Source organism: Denticeps clupeoides, chromosome 8 (genome assembly GCF_900700375.1).
Source record: "Denticeps clupeoides chromosome 8, fDenClu1.1, whole genome shotgun sequence".
Lineage (NCBI taxonomy): Eukaryota > Metazoa > Chordata > Actinopteri > Clupeiformes > Denticipitidae > Denticeps > Denticeps clupeoides.
The window spans coordinates 2,919,366-2,944,964 of NC_041714.1; the positions used below are offsets into that span (position 1 = coordinate 2,919,366).

General features: G+C 40.6%; 1 protein-coding gene across 8 annotated transcripts in view; it reads right to left on the minus strand.

Moving 5' to 3' along the window:
- Window positions 1-20,922, minus strand: part of eys (eyes shut homolog) — a 170,204-nt gene extending 149,282 nt beyond the window's left edge. For 4 of the 8 annotated variants that reach the window (XR_003750536.1, XM_028989232.1, XM_028989228.1 and 1 more), the window contains exons 1-8: window positions 20,869-20,922; window positions 17,707-17,759; window positions 10,966-11,865; window positions 10,088-10,204; window positions 5,776-5,969; window positions 4,609-4,736; window positions 3,560-3,674; window positions 1,823-1,982 (exon numbers count right to left, since the gene is read on the minus strand). Coding sequence is in view for 7 of the 8 variants with exons in the window: in XM_028989232.1 (XP_028845065.1) it covers window positions 1,823-1,982; window positions 3,560-3,674; window positions 4,609-4,736; window positions 5,776-5,969; window positions 10,088-10,204; window positions 10,966-11,740 (1,489 nt within the window). In the remaining variant the exon portion in view is untranslated. Of the gene's footprint in view, window positions 1-1,822; window positions 1,983-3,559; window positions 3,675-4,608; window positions 4,737-5,775; window positions 5,970-6,218; window positions 6,288-10,087; window positions 10,205-10,965; window positions 11,866-12,054; window positions 12,221-16,366; window positions 16,467-16,570; window positions 16,680-17,706; window positions 17,760-20,868 lie in introns of those variants that run through there. The other 4 variants (XM_028989229.1, XM_028989231.1, XM_028989230.1 and 1 more) reach the window with 4 other exon arrangements.
- Between the last annotated feature and the right edge of the window lie 4,677 nt (window positions 20,923-25,599).

Consider the following 25,599-nt stretch of genomic DNA (forward strand, 5'->3'; position numbering starts at 1 on the left):
CAGCCTTGTTAATTTCTGTTGGCTTGATCCATTACAGAAAAGAAACATGCAATTTCACACCAATCCATGGTGAAGTGGCTAACTGTCCTTTGCACCCTAGCCTGTTAGAATTGCTCATGAAATGTTGCCTAACCTACATGTGCCCTTCATTTTTTAGCCATGATGAAGCAAATTATGGAATAATCCACTTAGAAAAGCAATGTGCAAAGATGAGTAACGGGAAAGGCTTGCCTTTAGGCTACAGCCATCATTTGGGTAGAATACAGCCTCTGGCCTCGTTTCAATAGTTACAGCAGATGGCTCAGTGAGAGAAATCGCATCAAATGTAAATGTGTGGTAGGCAGACTGCAGTTAGTGTCCAATATGAATGATAATGCACCAACATTACTCTTAGCAGAACTGTAAAATCAAGCAATAACTGTGCAGGCCCATTTGTTGATTTAGGAAAAAAAACAGCAATGCAGCCTGCCTTTATTTTTTTATATTTTCCATGTTTTCTACTTACAGACGTTATATCAATATAAACACATTCATAATACAATTTTACAAAAATGTTGATAAAACGTCACTAAATATGAACAAGAATTCTTATGTACACATAATGTACATCTAAAATATGACAATAATTATGCATAATAATCGAACTAATTACATTATTTGTTTAGACATATTTTTAATGAAACATTGTTCACGCATCAAATCAAAACAGAAGCAAGAAGTTCAGTAATGGAGTTTTGTGAGAGAAATACACTAGTCATGGAGTAGGGATTGGTTTTATAGCCTGCAACAGACTGGGCTCTTCACATGTAGCCTTCAAAAGATAGCAGAAGACAGACAACAATACATTTTGCCAGAAGGCATCTGTAAGAGCGTGAGACAAAGTGCAAGAAGATTCTACAGTCATGAATGGAGAATTTTGCCTGTAATACTAAGTGCTTTGTCTAGTCTGTTCCACAAACTCTGCAATATCCTGGAAATACTAAGAATTTCACAGCCACTGCCCCTTTGGGCAAAACTGTGCACAAGATTCCAGAATGTTATCTTACTGCATCTTAGCCAGTTTGATGCCAGATCATTTCACAATATACATATTCTATATAAAGTAAGTGACAGAAATGAACATGCATAGAAATTGCACATGCTGTTGTTTAAAAAAGCTTGTAAGATCTGATAATAGTTTGTTGCAGATTTAAAAGTGCACTTGTATGGTTGAATAAATAAAGTCTTTAATGCAAGTGTACCCAACTCACTCACACACTTTCCAGAACCGGGTCACGGCTGCCGGAGCCCATCCTGGGACACTGGGCGCAGGGCGGTGTGCCAATTCACCACACACACACACACACACCATTCACTCACACTCACACCTACATGCAGTTTAAGTCACCAATTCACTTGTGTGCACTACATAGTGCTCATTAGAGGACTAGTTATGCATTTATATTTTCCAATATCACTTTGAATACTACAACATTGCAGATAAAGGAACAACAAGAGGATTGTTTATTTTAAAATGTTAACTGTTCTATGTTAATATACAGTTTATAGTAACTTCAGTGTTACTGTACAGTTACATGTACTAAACTGAACTGGAGTTAGGACTAATGTCCATTTTATGTTTGGTTTTGACTGAACTGACTGCCTAGGCCTTGTTAGCCTTGTCAGTGTCTCATTTGAAATGTAAATTTTTCCCCTTTCTTGTTAAATATTCAGTAGTGTAACAAAAACAAGCAGCCTTTTCTTTAATGCACCACTAAAGAGCCTATGGGAGGTCTCCCATCCCAAAATCAGTATTCAACTAACACTCCACAAGAATTCCCACCTGTGTAGCTTGGAAGGCATTTGCAGGTGTAGCGAGGGGGTGCTGTAGGCTGACTAGTGCTTATGCATGTAGCTCCATTCCTGCAGGCTTCTGGAAAGATCAAGCAAGAATTCTCCACATGCTGACAAAATTCTCCTGTCCACCCAGGCGCACAAAGACACTGTTGGAAGAAACAGAGTGACCTGAATTTTTCCTGCTCTGTATATAAAATCATCAGCAATAAAACAGGTCATTGGAATTAAAGAGGCCTTTCACAATTTCTCTAAGACTGTAAATCTGAAAACACTGTCATAAAGGGCAGAGTTTAAGCCCACATAGGCAAGCATTTTAATTTCATTATAGTTTTTTTGGACAGCAGTAGTGGAGCAGCAGGCTGACTTTGCTCTCTTAGAAAACCATAATGTGTCTAGAAGCTAGACATGTTTTTTACACATCCAAATATATAAATAAATGAATTAATTAAAAAAGGTCAGTGAGGAAGATTAAATATTCAAAGGGATTCTGAGCAATCTCCTAGTTTCCCTGGAAATAGGTATATTTTTCACCATATGCAAACAAGGTGAAATTCCTAATGTTCTGTGTACTCTTACATTCAGACTGGAAGTGAAATTTTTTATTTTTGTATTTATGATAATAAATTAACATCATTTTCATGGAGCACTTAACACACTACCTCACTCCGAATATATGCATGCCATAGCTGCACATTTTTCAGTTCTGCATGTATCCTTGCCTAAGTGATGAACTTGGGTAAACCAGACACGGTACACTGTGGCCTCTATATGCCCTCAGCAAAAAAGTAATAAAATGACACCGACATTCATCAGCATTATGTTTACAGTGGCAATTTTGTACTAACAGCATATGGTTATTTGGGCCATCGAAGAACTACAATCAGTAAAACTGTTTAATGCTGATTTTCACAAGGATCAGTGTTCAAAGTAATGGAAATCACAAGAACACAACAAGAAATATCTGGACCAGTGGAAATAGCTAAATCATTGGAATGGAATTTTGCAATAATGTCATATACAGAAAAAAATGTGTGTAGATTTGGCATATTCTTTTCTTGCAAAGAAAGTTGAAAATTACTTAAAATGTTTAAGCACTATCATAACACAAGGCTTAGATAGTAACTTTACCTTCTCGTTGTTCTTTTTCAGTAGTCCAATAAAATTCAGAAAGAATAAATCTTCATTGTGCAAGGCTATCTGAACTCCAAAAATTAAATTTATACAGAGTGTATGTAATGGATGAGCGGCGCAATATGAACACTAACGATTGGCAGCGAGACTGGGTTCTGATCTGTGGTGCTTTTTTATTGCAAGTCATTAGGACACCCCATTTCCAGCTCTAGCATAGCAAGTCATCTGTTCACACCTACCTTATTTTTAAACTCTATGACTATTTTTTCCCCTGTAAAATGCATAAACCATTCTGTGTAGGTTGGAAGAGAAGCATATGGTAGGACTGAAAAGTGCTCCTGCCATTTGGATTCTTCTCTAAATTAATGCAATGAAATTGCAGCTAGGCAAAAATGCAATTACACGTTGTTCTCAAAGGCTTTGAAAAAAAGTTGCAATATCAGTAACAAATGGACAATTTTACTGCTTGAAAACAGGACACAGTTTTCTCATTTAAACACTGTTCATGTACCATCTAATAAACTATGTGTGTTATCTGACTTACTTCTGTTTACACGTATTTCATTAGTTTTGTCTGTATTAGGTTACTTACATTATATCCGCCAATTAGGTTGAGGCACAATCCCTCATTCAGACAGTTAATACCAAGCACCCTGCAGTAGTCAATTATTTCCTCGCAGTTCTTCCCAGAAAAGCCTCTGAGGCATCTGTAAAGAGAATAACCATGAATTCATGTCGCTTCACTTTTTCAAAGTCCTGATAGACACTTTTGATAGATGAGCTGAATGCTAATGAGCCATAGTGCAGTAAACCTGACACATGTCTCTACTGTCTCTAAAGCATAACGTTTTTTGACCAGCATGGTACGTGGAACAACAGTGTTATTTGTATGGCTAAAAACTAGGCTAAGAACATGTCAATTTGGCACAGAAACTTCCGGGCTTGAATAAGGTTTAAGAGCGTAGTTTTACATTCACTCAGCTCAGCGTGACAACACATTTCCTTTGGGCACTGGTACTTTTTAAAGTGATGTTATTGGGTCAGACCGAAGCATGATCCCAACATTATTAACACCGGTCCCCCATGACCTTTATCTGCTCTGCTCTTGCTGCCGCAGACTCGAGGGTTAATGCCAACACAGTACAATTGTTTCAACCCACTTGAATCCATCTCCCTCCATTCAGGCGTTATTTTACTTCCGTCTCAATCGAGAATTTTAATTTAAGCCGCTTTTTCGTTGCCACTCTCCTACTGTCATTTAGGCAAGAAACCCATTTAAATATATTGGTTCAGGTGATCTTTACCCTTCAAATCCACAGCAATATTCAGCAGGAGATAAGTGAAGCAATAACGGCATAAAAAAGGGACATTTCGCCAAATAAGCTATCCACGGTAAGGAGTAATAAAGCACCTATTGCTATTATTCTCCATTATCTACACGAAACAATTCAAAAGGTGTCATAAGTGGAAAGCTTATTCACATTTAGTGTGAATCGGAGTGAATATAAATAAGATGGCACTCAAATCTTATTAAACCTTAAAACCTTATTAAAATGATTTTGGCTGAAACGTGCACTCTGTGCATCTGGATTTTTTTTTTTATTTGGTCCATAATTAAAAAATACCACTCATCTCTGTTACCTGCAGATGTAATCACTGTCCCCCAGTGGCACGCAGCTGCCGCTGTTGAGGCAGGGAGAGGGACCACAGGGTGGCTGCAGCCTGCAGTGGCCACCGGCAGAACCGTTCACACAGGTACAAGCAGACGGCTGCACAGAGGGCCAGAGAAAAATTAGCGCAGGCATTCATTTGTTGCAGCGCATGGTTAGCAGGGGAGGGTCATAGTGGTCCCATTAATTCATGATGAAATGTTTCTATCCTCATGGGAGTGGAGCGTGGTGACCATCCAAAGCACATGGGCATCACTGAATGGTTTGATTGGTATGACAGGTCTGGTAATCATATGACATGGCCTTCATAGTCACTCATTTCAACCCAGATGCCTCAACCCACATTATACAAAACACCAAACCAGGCAATGATGAAAGATGGCTTCCATCCTTCCAGGACATTAATATTTGTGCCAGCGGTCCTTGTGTGGTGCCTTCTGACTTGGTTTTTCCTCTCTATATTCTTACTATAGCACAGAAGATGATTGGGCTTCGAAGCTGGTTTAATATTGCCACTTTATTCTAGCTGATCTTGAAAGTCACACATCTGATTCCGCCACCCAAAGGTAAGAATAATAAACGTATGGTACAGAAGGTCATTAAAACTGGGCCAAGTCTTCTTCCCTCCATTTTTATACTGATTAAGCCTTTCCATAAAGTCATCTCAGGAACAATCAGTGTCAAACTGATCAATTAAGGAGTGTCATGAACAGCAGCACCATCTAACTGCCCTGGTTCTCCAGCAGCTACCACACCTCATATAATTCAGTTATTGCCTGGCCCATGAGGCAAATTTCCTGATGAAGAAAATCAAGGTCATTGGACACAATTAATTCATTATTGTATTTTCCTTTCTAATTCATGCCCATTCATTGCAGGAATATACTGATTAAGGGCCGCTATCACATTTATACAGTCTGTGTAAAAGTGAAAATTGAGCTAGACACCTAATACCTAGGACATTTCATAAAAACACTTAAATATAATCCTGCTCTGTCAAGTGCCACCCCTATCTCCGCATGAAACAGTGCTGTAACCTCCTTCAGTAACACTTGATGTCATTCAGCGAGAACATATCAACTAGCATGTGACATTTTCTATTAATCCAGCATATTAAGCAGAAATCAAAGTTACTCACATCCAAAATAGGGTCACATGACTGCTCACGCGGGCATCCATATGACATGCAGCTGTTAAAGTCGGCAGAGCAGTCAAAGCCGAAAAAGCCATCCGGGCAACTGCAGTTATATCCGTCACTGGTCTCGTTGCATTGGCCTCCATTCTTGCATGGATTTGACGCACAAAAGGCTTGTCTCATATTACAAAATGGACCTGGGATTAAAAGAGCAGGTGATCTGAGATAAATTGACAAATGAACTAAATAATTTTACACATTGCAAAAAAATTTACAGACAAAAAATGATCTGTTATTGTGACTACATACAGTAGTACAATTAAAAAGTTTTTGTACTGTATAATATGAAACATTTTAACTGAATAAATTGTGTTGTAAGCTCCCTGAAAGCTACGCCATTTCAATTTTTAATTACAGGAACTGTGGAATCTGGAACAGAGCCCTACCATGATTTTAAATGCAGATACTTAAGAGGATCCCCACATTCATCTACGCGTTCTTTGAAGGAGTCTTCTTGAAATCCTTTTTTAGTCTACCTTTGGTGCTGGATGGAAATCCACATAACAAGTTATTCAAAAGAATAAGCACATTAGCTTCTAAGGTGAATAGAGAGAGAATATCGGATTCAGCAAGAAAATGGTGAACATGCTGCTGCCACTCCTTCCTATATAGAATTCCAGCATGTGTATCACGCAGCATTAAATGAGCATTTAATTATATGAGTAAAAATGATAAAATACTGTACGTAGTTTTGTTGTTTTCCGGTTTTCTCGAATTTTGAGCAATGCAGATCGCTCAGTGTCCTCGCATCTATTTTGCTAACAAAATCACCAGCTATGATTTTGCAAATAACTACAGATATGTGTCAACTGGCTAGTCTATGCTGAAAACCAGATTTAAAAAAAAAAAAACTCAAGGTTTGACCAAGGACACCTGACATCCAAGACTAGTCTGACACTTGGCCCCCGTGGGTTAAATTTAGACGGGATGCGCAGAGAGGGAGGTTCAAGGTGAGCACAATTTGATTGTATTCCCCAGAGAGGTGTTTCATTTTTGTGTTCTTCAGCAGGTGCTAACTCATTTATCTTTCTTGTGACTCCTTTCTTAGCATATTCCTGTATGCTAATCCCCTTGATGATACAAGTTCTCTTCTCCCAAGCGTACTCCACATTTCCGGAACATGCATCAGTCTCTGTGTGCACCATTACATTACTGTATGTAAATTTCATCGACAGTCCCCCAGATGGTCAATAATATTACACATATTGTCAGTAAAGTCTAAGAACTTCAACAATTAAATTAACCCTCAACAGATGTCCAAAAACTTGCCTCTGTATCGGTGTGCTTGCAGCACACACACATTCACTTCCTCAGAGACAAACACACACACACACAACAGAAAGGAGGGGGGTAGTGGTAATTTACAAAACAATTAACAAAAAAATCCCTCATGGGCTGTACCCTATTAAGTGTGTAATACCTTCCGGTAAATTCTGCAACTCTCCAGGGGGAAGGCACAGAAGTGGGGAATCAAAGGCAAATCTCAACTGAAATGTCCCTTGAGTTTGTTTCATTATTATGTATGAATGGGCACTGGCCTGTGCCAGAGCAGCCAGGAACTTCCAAGTGATTAATGAGATGACAGTTGTGGCAAAATCAGAGAACCCCTGGCCCCAAATGAGAAGAGAACACAATGCCAAGACTTGGCTCTCAGTACCTATGAAGGTGTTCCAGCACAAAATGAGAAGCAGCGTTAAAGGGACTCCAAGTACAAAGCTGGCTGGAATGGGACCATATTCTTTATAAAAACAGCTGACAGATCAATAGCCACCTGAACCGCTGACCTTTGGCTGAAATGTCTGCAAAAAGTGAAACACAGACCTGAGAAGTAATGAAAAAGAAAGATAATTATTGAGAACATTAGGATGGGCTGACCTACCAAAAAGATAAACCCGACGCCATCGTGCAGATATCATTTTTAGAACTGTGGGCTTCAAGTCGTAGCCAAATGTGGGCAGGCGTCCGGTGGACAGAACTGGCAGATAAATAAACGGCCCTGAAATCGCATCCAGAATGTCCATGGGAATTTGTAGCCGGGAATGCATCCGAGCTGCAGAGGGATGTCTTGCTGTGCAGTGTGGAGGCCAAGCACAGTAATTACAACTGTGAGTTAGTTAAATCTCCACCAGTGAATTCACACACGCAATGTCAGACGAGCTAAAGTCTGGCTGCACATAGTCATATTGTGTTCTCCAGTTTACGAAATTCACACATAATGACACGATGCAGAAAGATAAACCTAATTTCTAAATATGATAACATAACATTTAAGCTGTACAGCAATGCTCAGTAGTCACAATGAATGTTCATAACTTTGATCAGTTTATAATTACTTATAGACCTGATTTCTCCACAATCATTTGACCTACAAAAAAACCCAGTACCTCTACAAAGGCCCAGTCTTATTAAGATGAAGACACAAGACTGTAGCAGCTCCAGGAAGCTGGTGCAAGATATGTGTCAGGGAAAACACACAAACAGACTTGAGATTTGTATGAAAATGGACACGGCCACTACCTTGGTAATTATTTATATTGTCTACACTGGCACCAGCACTCAGCGTACTGGTCCAAATGCCACAATCACAGCTGATGTGAGTCATCATGGACAAATCTCACTGTTGTAAAAATGCAACAATTTACCAAAGCTGAGAAGATCTACTTGCGTTGTGTCAGTGAATTATTCATGTCGTACTGTTCAGCCATAAGTACAGAACTGAAACTCTTATTGTATTCATATTCCGTTTTCAGGATACTGTTTTTGGATTGTACTGAAGGATGGATGTCGTTTATATGCCTGACTCACAAAAAAATGACCAGCCACCTTCCATGAATGTTGGAAATGACATTTTAAAGCTGGTCTATACAGCAAATCCACAAATTTAATTTCACCTACATTGTAATCAATGTACAGCATTGTACTAATTCTAAATAAACTCTTTCTTCAAAAAGAATGATGCAAATTCTAACGCTAAACAACTAAACTTACTTTGTAAGTAAACAGTTGTCTGCAATATTTAGTGTTTAATACATTTGCATATGTTGACTTGAAGTTGATAAGTACGTTGTGTAGAGTTAGCATAGCGCCGCTAAGTCAGGGTGACCAGATCTCCTGTTTTCCCTGTGCATGTCTGGCCGGGTTTTTAGTCTTGTCTGGTTGATTAAACATTCATCACATCATTGGCTTCTACATGCATATTTGTGCTAGTAATTAAAAAAGTTCTGGCAGGGTTTACCCCACAACCCACGTGCAATCTTCGCGAACCCCCGGCTCCCACCTCCCGCAACTATTTTCTTTGCATGAATAAAATTTCACAAGCGACACACTAGCCTAGTTTTTTTTTATGCAAAGCATAAAAGTAAAAATAATATATGCAGGGTTATCTTCATTTGTGGCTGCCGGTGCTTTCTCTTTTGTGGAAAATGGGTCCAATGGCACAGGGACAACAGTGGACTAGCGGTTACAGAAGCAGCCTTATAATCAGAAGGTTGTCGGTGCGAATCCCGATCCGCCAAGGTGCCACTGAGCAAAGTACCGTCCCCACACACTGCTGTCACGGCTGCCCACTGCTCACCAAGGGTGATGGTTAAAAACAGAGGACGCATTTAATCACCGTGTGCTGTGCTGCGGCGTATGACAATGACATTTCACTTACTTCTTCTTACCCTGATCTACAGGTTCTGGAAACACTTTGATCTCAACTATATGATTCCAAATATGCTTTTGTGAAACACATCAGAAAATTAAAGTTAAGTTCAATTATGAAACATGGCCAATTTGGCCAATACAATTACATCACTTTGTAATTTCATGGGTATTAATTATCTGGGAAACATACTTTAAGATGTTCCAACTTTGCTGAAAACATGACGTTCTAATGGTAATCTGCCAGTAAGTACGATTCATTAGGGATGCCTGACATTTTTTTTATAAAATAGTAAATATGCCAGCTTGTCTTGCGAATAAACCTGCATAGACCTATAGCAAGTGATTGCATCAGCAAGGCAGGCTTACAGCTTCTGTCTCATCTCAGTCAGGAGTTTCAGACAAAATAGATTTCGAAATATACGGTGGCCTGCAAAAGTTTCCTTAAAATGTCTGTAACTGTGAATAGTTCAACTTTTGAACTTTTGTGTGTCACTGTATACAGCGTAGAAAATTTGCACTTCATAGTATGAACTCTCAAAAGGCTGGTCAAGTGATAATTTCAAGGGTTTATTCATTTACTCAAATCATACATTGCTGGTCAGCTTACCTGAATATCCAGAGTGGCAATCGCATCTGAAGGATGTCGGTGAGGCTCGTACACATGTCCCATTATGGCATTCTTTGTAACAGGTTTCTAATCCAATGATTTCAGAGCAGTTGGTTCCTGATGATTTCAAGTACATATTATCAGCAGGAATGGCAAAGTTTTAACGTTTTTAATTTACGTTATCAGCTTTTTTTTTTTAAGGACAGTCTGCGAGGAGCAAACAGGCTTCCGCTGATAGAGCTTGTTCAAACAGGCCATGCAGGTTATAAATTTTCTGCAAGCACAAAGCCAAGAGGCCAGATAAAATCAGATCTGCAGTGTAAACCCCAGGTGACAACACAGGTGACAGATGACTGCGCTGCAGTTTCAGTCGGCGCTCCGAATTCACTCTAGTTCGCTGTCACACTATCTGTCCTGACTGTGAAACCTTCCGGGTGACAATCACTACGTGCGCCTCCTCTTTTAGCCTGATGTCATATCATGAGGCAATTGTTATTGGCACAAAAGTATGTTCTGAACACGCTTGCTCAGCATAAGGTCGTGGGGAGGCTGGACCCCCCACCAGCAAGGTTCAGGCACTTTTCTGGAACAACTTGCCAAAATATACCGTTTTCTGTATATTTTGCAGAGAAAAGGTGAAAAGCCGCTTTAGGCATGGGGTGGTTGGGGTGAGAGATAAACATAAAAATGCTCGAAGAGAATCTCTTGTGGGGGCATCCAAACGTTCTGAAAACGGCTGCACTACACCACACGCAGACAACTAGTAAAAAAACGAATAACTCTGAGGTCCTTTGCAGGTTGGTAGATTTTGCTCGCGGTAGCTTTAATTTAATGAGCTCCATTTCTGAACCCAGGGTCAAACGCAGTATAATACGTACCCGTGAACAGTGACGTGCACATGCACTCGTACGTATGATTGCTTGGGTCTGCAACACAAGTTCCACCGTTAAAGCACGGAGATTCTGCACAGGCGGCGAAATTTTGGCAATACTCTCCAGAGTAGCGCGGGTGGCAGCGGCACCTGTACGCGCGCTCCCGAGCGTCTGTCCGGCAAGCCCCGTGCCCGAAGCACAGGCGCGTGAGAGGGGAGTGGCGGCAGAGCTGCTCCTTGACGTGGACTTGCAGACGGAGGCCCAGCCGGCACAGCTGCGGGTTGGCTTTATGGGACGCCACGAAGTAATTGACATTGGGGGGAAGCCATTTTGGGTGAATAAGCTCACTGCCGTTCATAGCTTTGCCAAATAAGTACCGGCCTTTGGGTTGGTGTGCGGTGGAGCAGCTTTCAAAGTCCTGTTTCGACACACTGATGAGCTCGACCTCGTACTGTTCCAGCGCGGCGTCCGCAACGGCGTACAGCGCGTCTCCCGCCTGAAGCTCCAACGGGCACAACTGTGGGAATTCTCCCGCTTTCGCCAAGCGTGGACCCTTTCCCTGGATTTGCTCACTCTGGCAGCGGGTCAGACTGGTGCAGGTGTTCTCCGTGAGTGTCCATTTCACAGTGGTGCTCTGGGGTTGCATGCGCCACTCACGAGAGGTTGTACCTCCACAGATTGGCTGGCCACTGAGCCTATCAACCATGAAATAGCAGAGCAGGAAAGCAATGATGTGAAGATTTACCCACTTCATGTTCCCCTCAACAGGTCTGCTGGACATTTTTTCATGGGCTCTTATGGCTTTTCAGGGATCATTTGAAGGCTGGATGAGAGGAATTTGTTAATATGGAAGATGGAGAAGGGTGTTCATTAAATGTTTGATGAATGGCATGATGAATTGAAAGCCTATAGTAAAAGGATGGAAAAGAGAGGAAAGAGATTAGTGCCTTAAGCATGGATGTTTCAGCACACACACACACACACAAATCAGATTACCTGTCCTGAAAATCTAAAGATAAGTTCCCTTGTTCTCCCTTGTTGTTACCTATTCTCACAGCTGAACCCCCCACCCCCAAAAAAAGGATATCGACTGACCAAAGTGTTTCAGCGCTACATTCACAGGTGAAGAACAAAGGTGTCGCCTTTACAAAAGCCATTTCAATCTGCCATCGACAACGTCAGATAAAGTCTCTCCTCTCGCCTTCCGCCGAGCCGGGTCCCTTAGTGCTGTGCGGAAAGATGAGCGAAAACAGACTTGCTTCCGTAGGCACCTTTCCAACCCCGAGCTCAAGATAAAGGACGGCGTACAGAGATAATGTGCTATTGCTATGACTACAAATCCACACTTCTCGATGTGAGAACAATGTGAGTCACAGATAGCATTTTATAAATGTTTATTAATAAAGTAAATAATGGTGATCTGTGAGGAATACTGCAGAGTGGCTCTCTGAGGCTGACCCAAACACGACCAGTCGGCTATTTGTATGAACAGCACCGGGCTTAATTAAATGAAATGATTCCCATCAACATGATAATAACATTTGCTGAGAAAGACTATTAATCATAATCTAATCAATTCATAGATTTATGGAAAAGCAGACGCTGAAAGTAGCCTGGCCAAAACAGTAACAAAACACAAAATTATTTTTATAAAACAAATAAAAGGCACACTGTGGCAATGGATGAAAATGCGACTGATTGTGCTAAAAATAAGATTGGATCAATTGATGCTATAAAATTATCGTTTGGATTTTTCTGATCGTTTTGATCGATTTGTTCTATGAATTGCAGATTTTGTTGTGATTTTTTTCTCTATTGATCAAATTTCACTGGTATATTGACCTCCCCACTTGGCAGCTATGTGGATGAAGTTGATGCCAAGTTAGTTGTGTTCCTTGTAGACAGGCAATTTAGCAACTTGCAATGTGATTACTGTAAAGCAGCAACATTAATGTTTAATTCCTTTAATGCCATTTCGGCACCCTGGAACACAGTTCTGATGAGTGTGCAAATGCTTTGGCTCTAATCTACACTGCGTCATGATAAGTCTTTTTAATTGATGCAAAATATTACCAATATTAAATACCATTTTAGTTCTAAAGCAAAATCCTGGAACACAGGTTCCTTACAAGAATGGTCCTATTGTGGAAATTTAGGTCTATCGATTTATGAATTTTTATAGACACTAAGCTAACTTGCTGCCAGCATAGTTAACAGTTATAGCTTTAAGAAAACCTTCTTTTTTAAGAAAGACATACGTGAGTCTCTGTACAACTTCAGAGAGTTAGGAGATCTTCAGTCTGCACTCCTGTACTGGCCAGGTTCAAACCTGCATTAGCTTCAGTGTATTGTTGACTGCTGGCTGCACACTAAATTAAATCAATCAATTAAACCAATCAAATCACAATAATCCACTGGGATGTCTTCATTGGGGCAGTGGTGGGCTAGTGGGTAAAGAAATGGACCCGTAATCGGAAGGTTGCCGGTATGAATCTCGATCCGCCAAGGTACCACTGAGGTGCCACTGAGCAAAGCACCGTCCCCACACACTGCTCCCCGGGCACCTGTCATGGCTGCCCACTGCTCACCAATGGTGATGGTTAAATGCAGAGGACACATTTCGTTGTGTGCACTGTGTGGTGTCTTGTGTATTTACTTTTCATTTGCACACATCAGTTGCTTAATTTTGTTGCTAGATACTTTCCAACCAGGCCAGACCATGCATAAGTATTTTATATTTAGGGGTGTTCGCAATACATTTTATTCTCCCTTCTTTGGAGCACTGTGAACAAAAGCTACAGTAAAGCTTGAGTGAGGGGATTCTAATGGTTTCACACCCCTTTTTCAACACAAGTAGTTGTGAGCTTCCTTGGATCAGGTTAGGCCAAATCTGATATGATATCTGATATCTAGCATATCTGATGGATATTACAATCAAATGGAACATGCACAATGGAACAAGTCTGGAAAGGTTCGAAAATAATATAAATAATAATAAAATATGTTCATTTAAGTCCTGGTTGGTTTTTAAGTCTGTAACCGACTGTAAGAGTGTTGATGTCTCTGTCTCATTATTTTTATAAATCATGCACTGCAGATACACATTACAATGTGGCAAAAAAACAACCCATTCCATCCGTTAATTAATTCTATTTCTGGGCACAAAGTCATACTTTGTGCAACCATGCCATAATGTAAATTTTGGGTGTATATACTGTGGGCAATCATTAAAATCAGATCAAGATCTGATATAATAATGATCAGATTACAACTGACATTCAGGACATAGTCGGAAGGGAATATTAACATTAATTTTTAACACTGCATCCACGTATATCAGATGTGTTGGTCTGATGAGGGAATAATGAGTGTCTTTTCTCAGCCTTTTTCATCCAACTAGCATTCAGGCACAATTCAGGGACACAATATATTAGCAAAAAAAGAAAATCCATTGAATCTCTCAGATGAAAATAAACATATGCTTCCATTACAAAAAAGTATAATTATGTAATAAGTGTTATACAACTGTGATTATTCAACACAAAATGTAAGGTCTGGTAAGGCTCTGCTGTATTAGCAACCACCACATGAGTTGAACTGAGCTGTTTTATTAACACTTTATTAACTACATGTATATTATCTATGTATAAAAAAACTCTACCATACTCTACAAATGGTAAACAATAGTTCAAACAGTGAACTATTCATTTTGATCCAATCATGAGTAAAAGGGACAGAACTAAGTGTCTGGTAGTAAATGGGGTCTGAACTGGCACCTCATAGGCTAATACCACTGTACTTCATATCTCCATCCATGGCCATGGCCAATGTGTTGCACTGTACAACTGATCAACACATCAGAGCAACCGTGTGTGACCTAAAACCTAAAGGACACTGTGCTGTGCACCACAACAAAGCCGGAATGCGGGACTAAACCAATAATGGCAAAGCTCAGATACAAAAAGCAAGGCGTGACCTCAATGGCACAATCTAAAGCAATGTGTGTAATGGTTTTCTACGCCGCTTTACCTTTGTGCAACTTTGATCGATTGCTAAAAGTCTGATTAAATGTCAAGGATCACACACAATTTTTTTTTTATTATCGTCAGCGTCGGATGAGGAGGCTTCATCATTAATTCTAAAAATAATACAGGAGCTCAAATTTTTATTTATTTCTTTTTTGAAAGAAGGAGGGACTGAAGCACTTTTTCACATAACTCACACAGTCAAGTAGAGAAGCCCAGTTTTATCAAGGAGGTGACTTGTGAGGATATCCCAGCATGCATTTCATGATGTCATGATCTGGACATTTCCCAGTACTCCGGAATGGGATTTCATGTTTGCCTTTTCTTGTGTTTCCTGACTGTTTCCATCTGTGCTTAGTAGTTTAAATCTATCCTTGCCGTGTCCTGTCCTTGTTTGGTTATTTTCCCTGTCTGTAATTTAATAGGAACGATAGGAATGGAAAAGCATTATTTGCGCTGTAATTGACATAAACAACCTATATTAATGTTTATTTAAAAAGTTGCTTTCACTACTTGAAAACTTCATAGTATTTAACCTAGAAGCAGGCAAATAGGTTTATTCTTATTGTAAAATAACGATGAGCCAAGATCTCTGCTGTCACGTGTCCTCTTGTCTTCAGGAGTCTGGCCTTCCTGGACAAAACTGCATACTAGTATGCTAGTTAGATGCCACATGTAAAAAGGACCTCCGCGTAGAGACATTTATAGCCCTTATCCAGAGCGACTTACAATCAGTAGTTACAGAGACAGTCCTCCCCTGGAGACATTCAGGGTTAAGTGTCTTGTTCAGGGACATAAGTGGGATTTGAACCTGGGTCTTCTGGTTCATAGTCGAGTGTGTTACCCACTAGGCTACTACCACCACCCATCCCTTTATTTGGCAGCCCAGTCCATCAGTCTCAGAACAAAGAACTCCAACATGGTGACATGCGCTCTCATACACTTTAGCCCCTGATCCCTAATGCTTACGCAATAGGTATAATAACTATATTGGTACATAATAATAACAATGTTGTGGGATTAGATCCCTCAGCACATTGGGCATATTTAGTAATAAAAGCACAAACCACGCCTCAGGGTCACACCTAAATCGCAATAAATTGCTTTATTAAGCAAATTAGAATTTTTTCACAGCATGTAAGAATTCACTCAGCATTCTGTCCTCAGAAATATAAGGATAATTGGTGAAGACGTTTAATTAAGGTCAGAATGACGAGAATAAATATTATAAGTGCTAGTTAGCATTAGCCCAGGTGAAGCAGTGGTGCCAGGTTATTGACACGCACAGTGGCACTTCGACCACGTCCCTTAACGCGCAAACTTCATTCTTCATTAGACGACCGTCATTAATTAGCAACCGTCGCAACACGCGGTGTCCCTACCGTGTCTCCCCCTCGTCGCAGACCTGGACAACTGCGAGTCCCCCGACTTTATCTGCCTAATCTGACTACAGAGTCGCCATCTGGCCCCGGCGCGCACGTGCGCACAGTCGCCGCTGCAAAGTGCGCGTCCACCTTTTTATATTTTTAACACGTGGTTTAAAAATAATAAAGATAAAAAAGTGTAAGTTGGTGAGTGAAGTTTACCGTCGCGTACACAGTTCGTCCAATTTGGCCCCGTTACTGAGGAAACCTGACGCCGGTGGAGATGCAGCAGGTGCGGCCGAAGGGGCTCAGGGAGCGTCGGCCAAGAGCCGTCCTGCGGGAAAAACGTACAGGCCGGCAAAGGCAGCATCGTGCAGATCATGGCTGTGGCGAAGTCAGCTTGTCATTAACAGCTGCTGTTTTCGTATGTTTGTATGGTGCATTTTTGCAAATCACAGTAAATTACTAAAAATCTCAGTCGAAAAAAAAAATAATGAAACAAGTGTCAGCTGAATCAAAGGAACCAAAACTGTTGGAGATGTGTGGGACATTAAAGTAAATAATGCCAGATTTTGAGTAAAGTGAGCAAGTAGTGGAAAATGTCAAAATCCAGGAAAAGTTGTATCCTTCTGTACCTTTAAAGGTCATAACTGTTGTATCTGCTGATTTGTCAAGTTTAATCATATTTTAGCCTGCAGTGCTCTTTGAACATCAAGTGTGCTAAGGTCAAGTGTAAAGCATCCTCAAAACTGTAATATATCTGACACTAACACGTTGTCAACTCCATAGTCATTTTAAAGAAAGTGTCACGATGGCTGGACATGGCAAGGAAGGAGGCCGCATATGCACGACGTCACAGGACAGGGGAACGAAACCAGACAATGACCTGACGGCAAACAGACACGAACAGAATAGCTTTATACATGTGATAACAATCAGGAAACAATCACATGAGACTAACATGAAACTCTGGTCCAAACTCCGGACCTGGAGTAACCCCTTCCGGACCGGACCGGATCATAACAGAAAGAGAAAATATGAAGCCAGTGGTATAACATCACGACATTTGGACAAGTGCTCGAAAATAATGCAGTAGGTAATGTTGCTCATTTTGTCTGGTTAAATGTGATAAAATGATGTCCTTTAGTGTGCAATAAATGTGTCATGAAATGAAAAATCTGGAGGTTCTGCAGCTCATTGACATTTGTTTATTATTCACACCAATGCTTTCTCTGCAGGACGTTAGAGAATGAATCCATGAGGGAGTCCTTATAACACAGAAGCAGGTGTCATGCACCTCCACAGAAGCCTTTGTCTGAACTACATCAGCAACAGTAAAGGCCATGAACATGACTCACCTCCAAAAGACCAATGGTGGGGTAATCTTCTCTTTAGCTTTCCTCAGTAGCATCTGAAGGACAAAAAAAGAGGGAGAGCTGTGTGTTGCAGCTGGGATGTCCTTTTTTCTGTCAAGCATGCTGATAAAGGGTTAGGATAGTAATTTTCTGTGTATGTTTTTTGCTGCAGCGCCACAGAATTTTCACCTGCATGGCGGTTCAGAGGTTCTCTCAGAGATAATCAAAGGCACAATGTGAAGTGCATGTTTTCTGGGGCAGTGGTGGCCTAGTGGTTAAAGAAGCGGCCCCGTAATCAGAAGGTTGCCAGTTTGACTCCCAGTTCGCCAAGGTGCCACTGAGGCACCACTGAGCAAAGCGCCGTCCCCACACACTGCTCCCCGGGCGCCTGTCCTGGCTGCTCACTGCTCACCAAGGTTGATGGTTAAAAGCAGAGGACGGTCCCACGATTCAAATATAGAGAACCTAACGCCTTCGGTCTGGAGAATGTTTTGGAAAATGACACACTGACCAACAATGAAATGATTTTGAGTGTCAATATGATTCACCTTCTGCTCCACAACTCTGCCGTACAGACCACACCACAAATCCATGAATAAAGAATCATACTGCTGAATACGCTGAATTAGTTTAGTGCCAAAAGAGGATTGACAATGGACATGCAGTGGATCAGCAGCAGGGGTTTAGGATTAGGGGACCCAATGAGAATGAAAATAATAGAAAACAATGTTTTTCAATGTGTAAGGTATATTTTGTATTGATTGTGTGACATGCGTGATGTGTTATTTCTGCTGTTCGTAACATATGCATAAGGACCGAGTTAGCTGAAATGAAAGAATATAGATCGCCTGGACTGATGCAGGAAATCAAGTTGCAGTTTGCAAAACATCAGAGCAACAATTCTGTCCTTTTCACTTTTTATTAGGTTGGTTAAATATAAAACATTAAAAGTTACCAAAGGCCACACATCTAAAAAGAAAATGTTGGTCAAAATGTCATTTTAGTGCAAACGCAGAATTCTTGCTGCTGGATGGGCAGATGACATTCACTCAAACTGGAACTGGTGAGAATATATGTGCTACATGCAGAAATGTGGAAGGATGGAAAGATGTGCTTAAAGACATTCCTGCTTGTACATAGGATTTGGAAAATAGGAAAATAGGGGGACCTGTTTGTCAACAGGCTTTCTTGCAGGGAGAGACAAGAATAACGTTGCTAGAGGTCAGCATTAACAATATGACCATTAAATAATACAATATATTAGCAAGAACATCATATATATTAGTAATACAATTCATCTAGTATAAAAAATTAAAATAGAAGGAGAACCCTAATTTTACCCCTGATTTACATTTTAAGGCAAGATTGGGCACCTTTTCCAATAAGGTATCCCTTTCCTGTTAGGCTAGATTAACGAGCTGCCCTTTCCCTCCTAACATTCCTCATATTTCTAATGCCCACAGCATGGGGAATCTTCATTAGAAGGAGAAATATTGACCTTCATGTATCTTTACGAGAATATATAACTAAATAAAGCAAACATTTATCCATATGAGCCAGACCTCATCTGTGGTATCTTAAAATGCTATAGAAAGCCTGCCCTGCAATTTGCCAACGGCAGCCCACATTTTCACAATACCCAGAGACTGATACTTCATGCCAGTAGAGACAGTCAGACTGGAAATGCAGAAGGAAAAAGATCATTTCAAGGGTATTCCAAATCATGAGGATGTGTTATCATGTTCCCAAAATGCCACTGGAGTCTTTGATGTGTAATAACCTGTTGTCAGGATCTGGTCCGGAAGGGGATACTCCCTGTTACTATGATTCCCGATTGATTTGACCCGTGCAGGCCTGTATAAAGCTGCCCTGTTTGTGTCTGTTCTCCATCGGGTCGTTGCTGGTGCTGTTTACCCCGTCGTGAGCTTCGTGTATTGAGTCCCCGGTCTCGTGAGTCGTGAGTATGTGTCCTCTTTCCTCATCCTGTCTGGCCACCATCACACCTTTATAATGTTGACAGTGAGGCGGACTGGAGTCTGGTGTAATTTGGTATGGGTTCAGGTCCATGCATTGCTAATATTAGCAATATAAATGTTTCTTTACATTACTATGCAAACTGACAATATGAAAGCCACGATCTGTCAGACGGAAGTCCCAGGACCACGACATTCTGTGCTTGTCTTGCGCCTGTGTTGTTGTCAAGTGGCCTCCCCCAGTCACGAGACATTTGCTTGAGGTCTCACAAAAAGAAGAAAACAAGACAGAGACATCAAAGGAAAGTTCTGTGGGAACTTTTTGGGAGCCAAATGTATAAAAGAATTTTGTTTTGTTGTCCGGGACTTGGACTTTCCTCTTCAATCGGGCTTCTCTCCCCCCCCCCCCCAGTTTCTGAGTCTGCTCTGCAGCTTGGCTCCTGGCTTTCCTCTCTCTTCCTCTATCCCTTTCTCCTTTCTTTTATTTTGGTTTTTTCTGTAACTTTGGTACTTTTTTACATACAATATTTCCATGTGCAATAGTAATCTACTGGTGTTAATAAATTAGAAACTGTTGATTTCTTGTAACCTCTATTGTGCCACGCCTCTTTCTTGCCAGTTAACATCAGGATGAGTCTTTTTAAGTGCTTGCAGTTTATTTCTTTACAGAACTTAGTAAATAGGAGGAACTGGAGCCAGTCAGCCTCAAAGTCCACTCTCAGCAGTGGCCATGTTTATGGAGTATGTTTAAAACCAGTTCCAGGTCATCCAGCTTTTCAAAAATAAAAAGCAAAAACAGAATGCATACTGGCTGGAGGACAAGGTTGGAAACCCTGCTGTATGTTGCTTAAATGTTCCTACACATTTCCCACAAGGTTGTCCAGGGTCTGACGGACATTTTTTTATTCTAGCTCGTAGGGAAAAAAAAAACTGTAACTCCTGATATTGCAAAGTGACACGCGAACCGGGACCAGAACGAGAGAGACGTGTAGGAGGAAACGAGAGACCTCAGTGCGGCGGGACGCAGGGAGGCAGGTAAGTTCCTCCGCGTTAATCTGCGAACGGGGACGGCGCGAGCCGCAACACCACACTGATGTTGTCGTTCGCGTATTAAGACACAAGACAGGGCAGGACAGGTTGACAGGAAGGAGTTCAGGTATCGGGAGAACAGAGAGGACAGGTACGGTCTTACTGGGAGCGGGTTTTCGGAGCCGAGTCGAATGGCGTGCGTCATTCAATGACTGAGCAATTGGCAGCTGCTCTCCAGCCTAATATATAGGAGTCACGTTACCTCGTTTCCGTGTTACTCCCGGTCACATGATGGAATCATGTGACACAAAGTAGTAGTGGTTTGCAAATGTTCATTCATGGTCAGTATGAACCATTCTTGTATTGTCATAGTCTGTTTTTTTTGTTGTTATTTCGATTTGTGTTCCAAGCTATTGGGACTAAATATTAGAATAAGCTGAGCTGAAGAGATTTTTTACATGCTGAGTGTATATAAAGTGCCCCCGCCTTTGCCAACATGTGTGTGTAAATTTGTGTGGACAGATGACTAATGTAACAAATTGAAGTAGGGCTTAAGCACACAGAATAATCTGCACGGCGCCTTGGGAGAAATGATGTCCTGTGACGAGTTCTAATTACATTATTTCTAAATCTGTGCATAATGAACCTTAAGTGCATGTTTCACTTAAGATACAATTTATTCGTGAATAAATTAGACCTTGAGTGAACATTAGAGTGACATTTATGGAACAATTCTGTCTATGGGAGTTTGTATTGATTTTTTCCCCCTCGTGAATAAGTTTGATAGTTCAAGCCAAAGGTTAAGAAAGTTGTTTCTTGACTCATAACTTTGTGCCAACGAGCTACCTAACGTCTCACATCTTTTCATTTTTAAATGTTAGTAATCCAGTCATAGGGTCACAATAATATAAAAAAGCACTTTCACAAAAACCTGATTTCCCAGCTCTGTGGTTATTTTGAAATTGATTCTTCTCAATGGAATTGTTAAAGGGAAAAAGGTCCTGGAATAACAGTCTGTCAGAGCAGCTTTATAGAGAGGTGGAATTTAAGGCAGTTAAGCTGCAGGGCGACAGTTGTGAGGAAAAAAGCCCCTGTTAGGAGAAGGAGAGCTCACAGAAGCCACCGGTGTTCACAAGGGTGGCTGGGTGGGTACCTCCGGATTATGCTTTCTTGTTAGTAGGGCCAGCCTTTCACTTCTGTCCCTTATTCATTTGTTCCTTCTTCATTTCGCCCTTAAAAAACGGCTTACTGAAACTTCATAATATTTTAACAGTTTAAAAATATGCCCACCATCACCCCACTTCATGACTTTTTTTTTTTTTTGTGATCTTTGGAAGGCGCATAAAGGTCAATGTGCACTGTATTTTCCTCACGCCACCACATTAATCACACAAATGCCAGGGGAGGTCATACTGCAATATTAAAGGAAGATCCTTAACTACAATTGTTAGGTGGCTTTAAAACTGTGTACAGTTAATCCCTCTGTGGTTTCCCCACAAAAAAAAACAAAAAAATTCATAGAAATCACACCGTGGAAATGAGACAAAAGAATAAACACTGAATTTATTTCACGGATTTTTGGGTCCTTTAAGACCCGTTTTGAAAAGGTTATATCAGGCTAAGCCATGAGGATGTTTATAGGGTGGGATTCACTGTGTGTGTACATATTTCAGAGTAACATGCGTCTTGTTCTCATATGCACAGGAAACAGGTTAGGCTCTGGAAAAAATAAATAAATGAGCTGGACATGGTTTCCAGCAAGGACACCTACCGCCCTTCTATCTTTACTCCCGAGATTTAGATATTAAACATGAGTTATGGCAGATGATTATCCCTCTCACCTTGCCTTAAGCAATGATGCTCAGTTTTTAACAGAGCCATCAAAAACCTGCTGTGTCAGAGATTAGTTTGATTTCAGGTTATTGTCAAACGCGCAGGAGAGTTAAAGACCAAGAATGATGTCCTAATAAACATGTAAGGCAGGAGAGAACACGCTGCATTTAATGCTGGCTGAATATGTTAAATAAAAAAAATGTCGACATGAAACAAAACATTGATAGCCTTACTTTCAGTGTGAATGGCACCGGTAATATACTTAGAATAAGTGCATATTTATATGCACATTTGTAAATGTAATCATGTTCTTTACAGGTTGCCTAACAGCTTTGTAACCTGGACTGTAAATATATCAGCCTGAATGCAGAGTGAATGTATGGCCCTGGTGAACCGCACTGGATCAGCATTCTAGAGGAAGGCCCTGTTTTATGTTAATCTGTCATGGATGTGTGTGTTCATGATCTTGCGGAGTTTGTTATAAGGGAAAAGCTTTTTTCCAAAAGGCTTCAAAGGCATATGACCATTTAACATGAAGATCATCTGCACACAATCAAAATGATCCACTCACACAGCCAGAAAGGCAAGAAATTATCACTTATCTCAAACAGCGCTAAAGACTTCAGCACGTTTTTCCTGTAAGTGAAAGTGAAGTGATTGTCACTTGTGATACACAGCAGCACAGCACATGGTGTACACAGTGAAATTTGTCCTCTGCATTTAACCTACAGTGAGCAGTGGGCACCATGACAGGCGCCCGGGGAGCAGTGTGTGGGGACGGTGTTTTGCTCTGTGGCACCTCAGTGGCACCTTGGCAGATCGGGATTCGAACCGGCAACCTGCTGATTACGGGGCCGCTTCCTTAACCGCTAGGCCACCATTGCCCCTGTAGGGAAACAGAAATGAAGACACATTCCACGTTCCACTAATGAACCAAATCCTCCCACCACACCAGACTGGAGCATGAATGAATGTGGAATGAGTGAAAAGCAAGTGTGTAGTGTATAAGTGTTATATCGCCTTCTTATGATGAGTAGAAAAATGAAATCATCTCTGGCCAATCTCTGGAAGTATGACCCAGCCTTTCTTCAACACCAACACATTGGCCAAGGCCTCAACCTGAGGTGTGTGTCATGCTGGAAATAAAGGAGGCATCCCGTGGCCGACCTAGCTAGCGGTTAGCAGTCAGCAGTTAACAGCAAATGCAGAAGATCAGAGTCATCAGGGCAGAGCAGAAGAAGATGAACCGAGCAGAGCACCCTATAGAGATGGCTGTATGAATGAAGGTATCTTTTGTGTTGTTTATTATAGCTTTTAGAATTTGTACCCAGTAAAATTCCAAAAAGGCCTTTCTCCTGAATTTGTTGAATTTCTGCATTAAAATCTAGGGTCCCTAGATTTTTCTTTATTATTAGAGACATATTTGGTGGATAAGTTGTCAAAGATGTGGAATTAGTAATTATGTACTAAAAATCATTTACAAATTGATTCATAACCATAACTTTGGGAGAAGGGAGAAGTGGAAGGAGAAGAAGGATGGGAGAAGTGATGGAAATCTGTTTTCTGCATTCAACAAGTATGCTAGTATCCATCAACAAGTAAAAGAGGGGATAGATGACCTGTTTTTATTTTCCTGGATACATTGCAAATGCAACACTTGGCATAAATCAAATTCAAATTCATACACGGTATCCTCAATATTACAATATTACAAATTACAAATATTAAAAAAGAAATCTGCCTCATTACTGTAGTATGGGGATTCAGAATATATGAAAATAATGTACCATGTGGGTTTTAGTTGTACCATGTGGGATTTTTCCATTTTTGGAAGTCACAAAACACAACTTTTCAATAGTCATGCGATTGTTATGAAGAAAAAGGCATTGTCTGGCATGTTGTCACACCTCCGGCCTCACTGCCTCGTTCCTGATCACCCTCCCTCCGGTTCTCATCACCGCCTCCTGCACCTCATCTCAAACCAAACCACAAAAGGCTCTGATCAGCACCCATCACTGCTGATCAAGGTGCCCTCCGGCAAGGGGTCTTGTGCCTAAGCTCCTTTAACCTGAGTGCTTTAATTTACATTAGTAACACATTCCTGTTATGTTTGTTTTGCACCAGTTTCGTGAATTAAGCCTCCTCTAATACTTTTGCATGACAGCTTGTTGTGTGGATGTTGGTAATAATTTCACTTGCTTTTTTAACTAAAAAAAAAGGTGTTCCAGATGCACCTGCCATATTTCTTATCACATATCCTTCACTGCCAACTGTCAGCATTTTAGAAGCCTTGTTTATTTTTTTTGTTTGTCTTCGGATAGGGATCAGTTGTCACAACCCCAGAAAAAAATCTTTATCTTTATTACTCATCTAACGATACTAATACTAATACTCATATTGAGGACGTTAGTCTCTGCATTTAGCTTTTTATTTAATCTATTGTCATTCAGAACTGTAATATTCCTGTTATTTTATGATAATGCCTACCAGTGTGTGACTCCAGATTTGTAATTTGTTTACTCTTTTACATACAGAAAAAGGTTTCTCTTCTGCATCCTGCACCTCGCAATTATCAAATGAAACAGTTGTCCATCTGTGACACAATATTTTCTTTGACAGAACTACCAGCAGGTATTTCTGGAGAGAAAACTTTTGATTAAAGAGAAGCAGGTATTTTACCAAACAATAGAAAATTATTGCCATGTTTATGATCCAAAAACAGGAGACTTGGTTTTAGAAAAAGATGAAAGGATCGATGGAGAATTCAACACAGATGAGCACTTTACTGCTCCAATTTAGAAATGTGAAAGTAACGTGCCACAAGAAATATTGTTATGGTGAAGAAGCAAGTCTTTTCTTCTGAATTCAAACTTCAATGCTGTGAAACATGTTTTACAATTAGTTAAAACGAGCCATCAGATTAATTAAAAAGAGTCAGAGCGGATAGAATTGTGAGATCGTTAGACATGCAAAATTCGTGAACAAAACGGCTAGTCTGTTGGTTTTCATCCATCAGAAGTGCTAATAGTACATCCTTCAGACTGGTAATGTCCTGGTACCA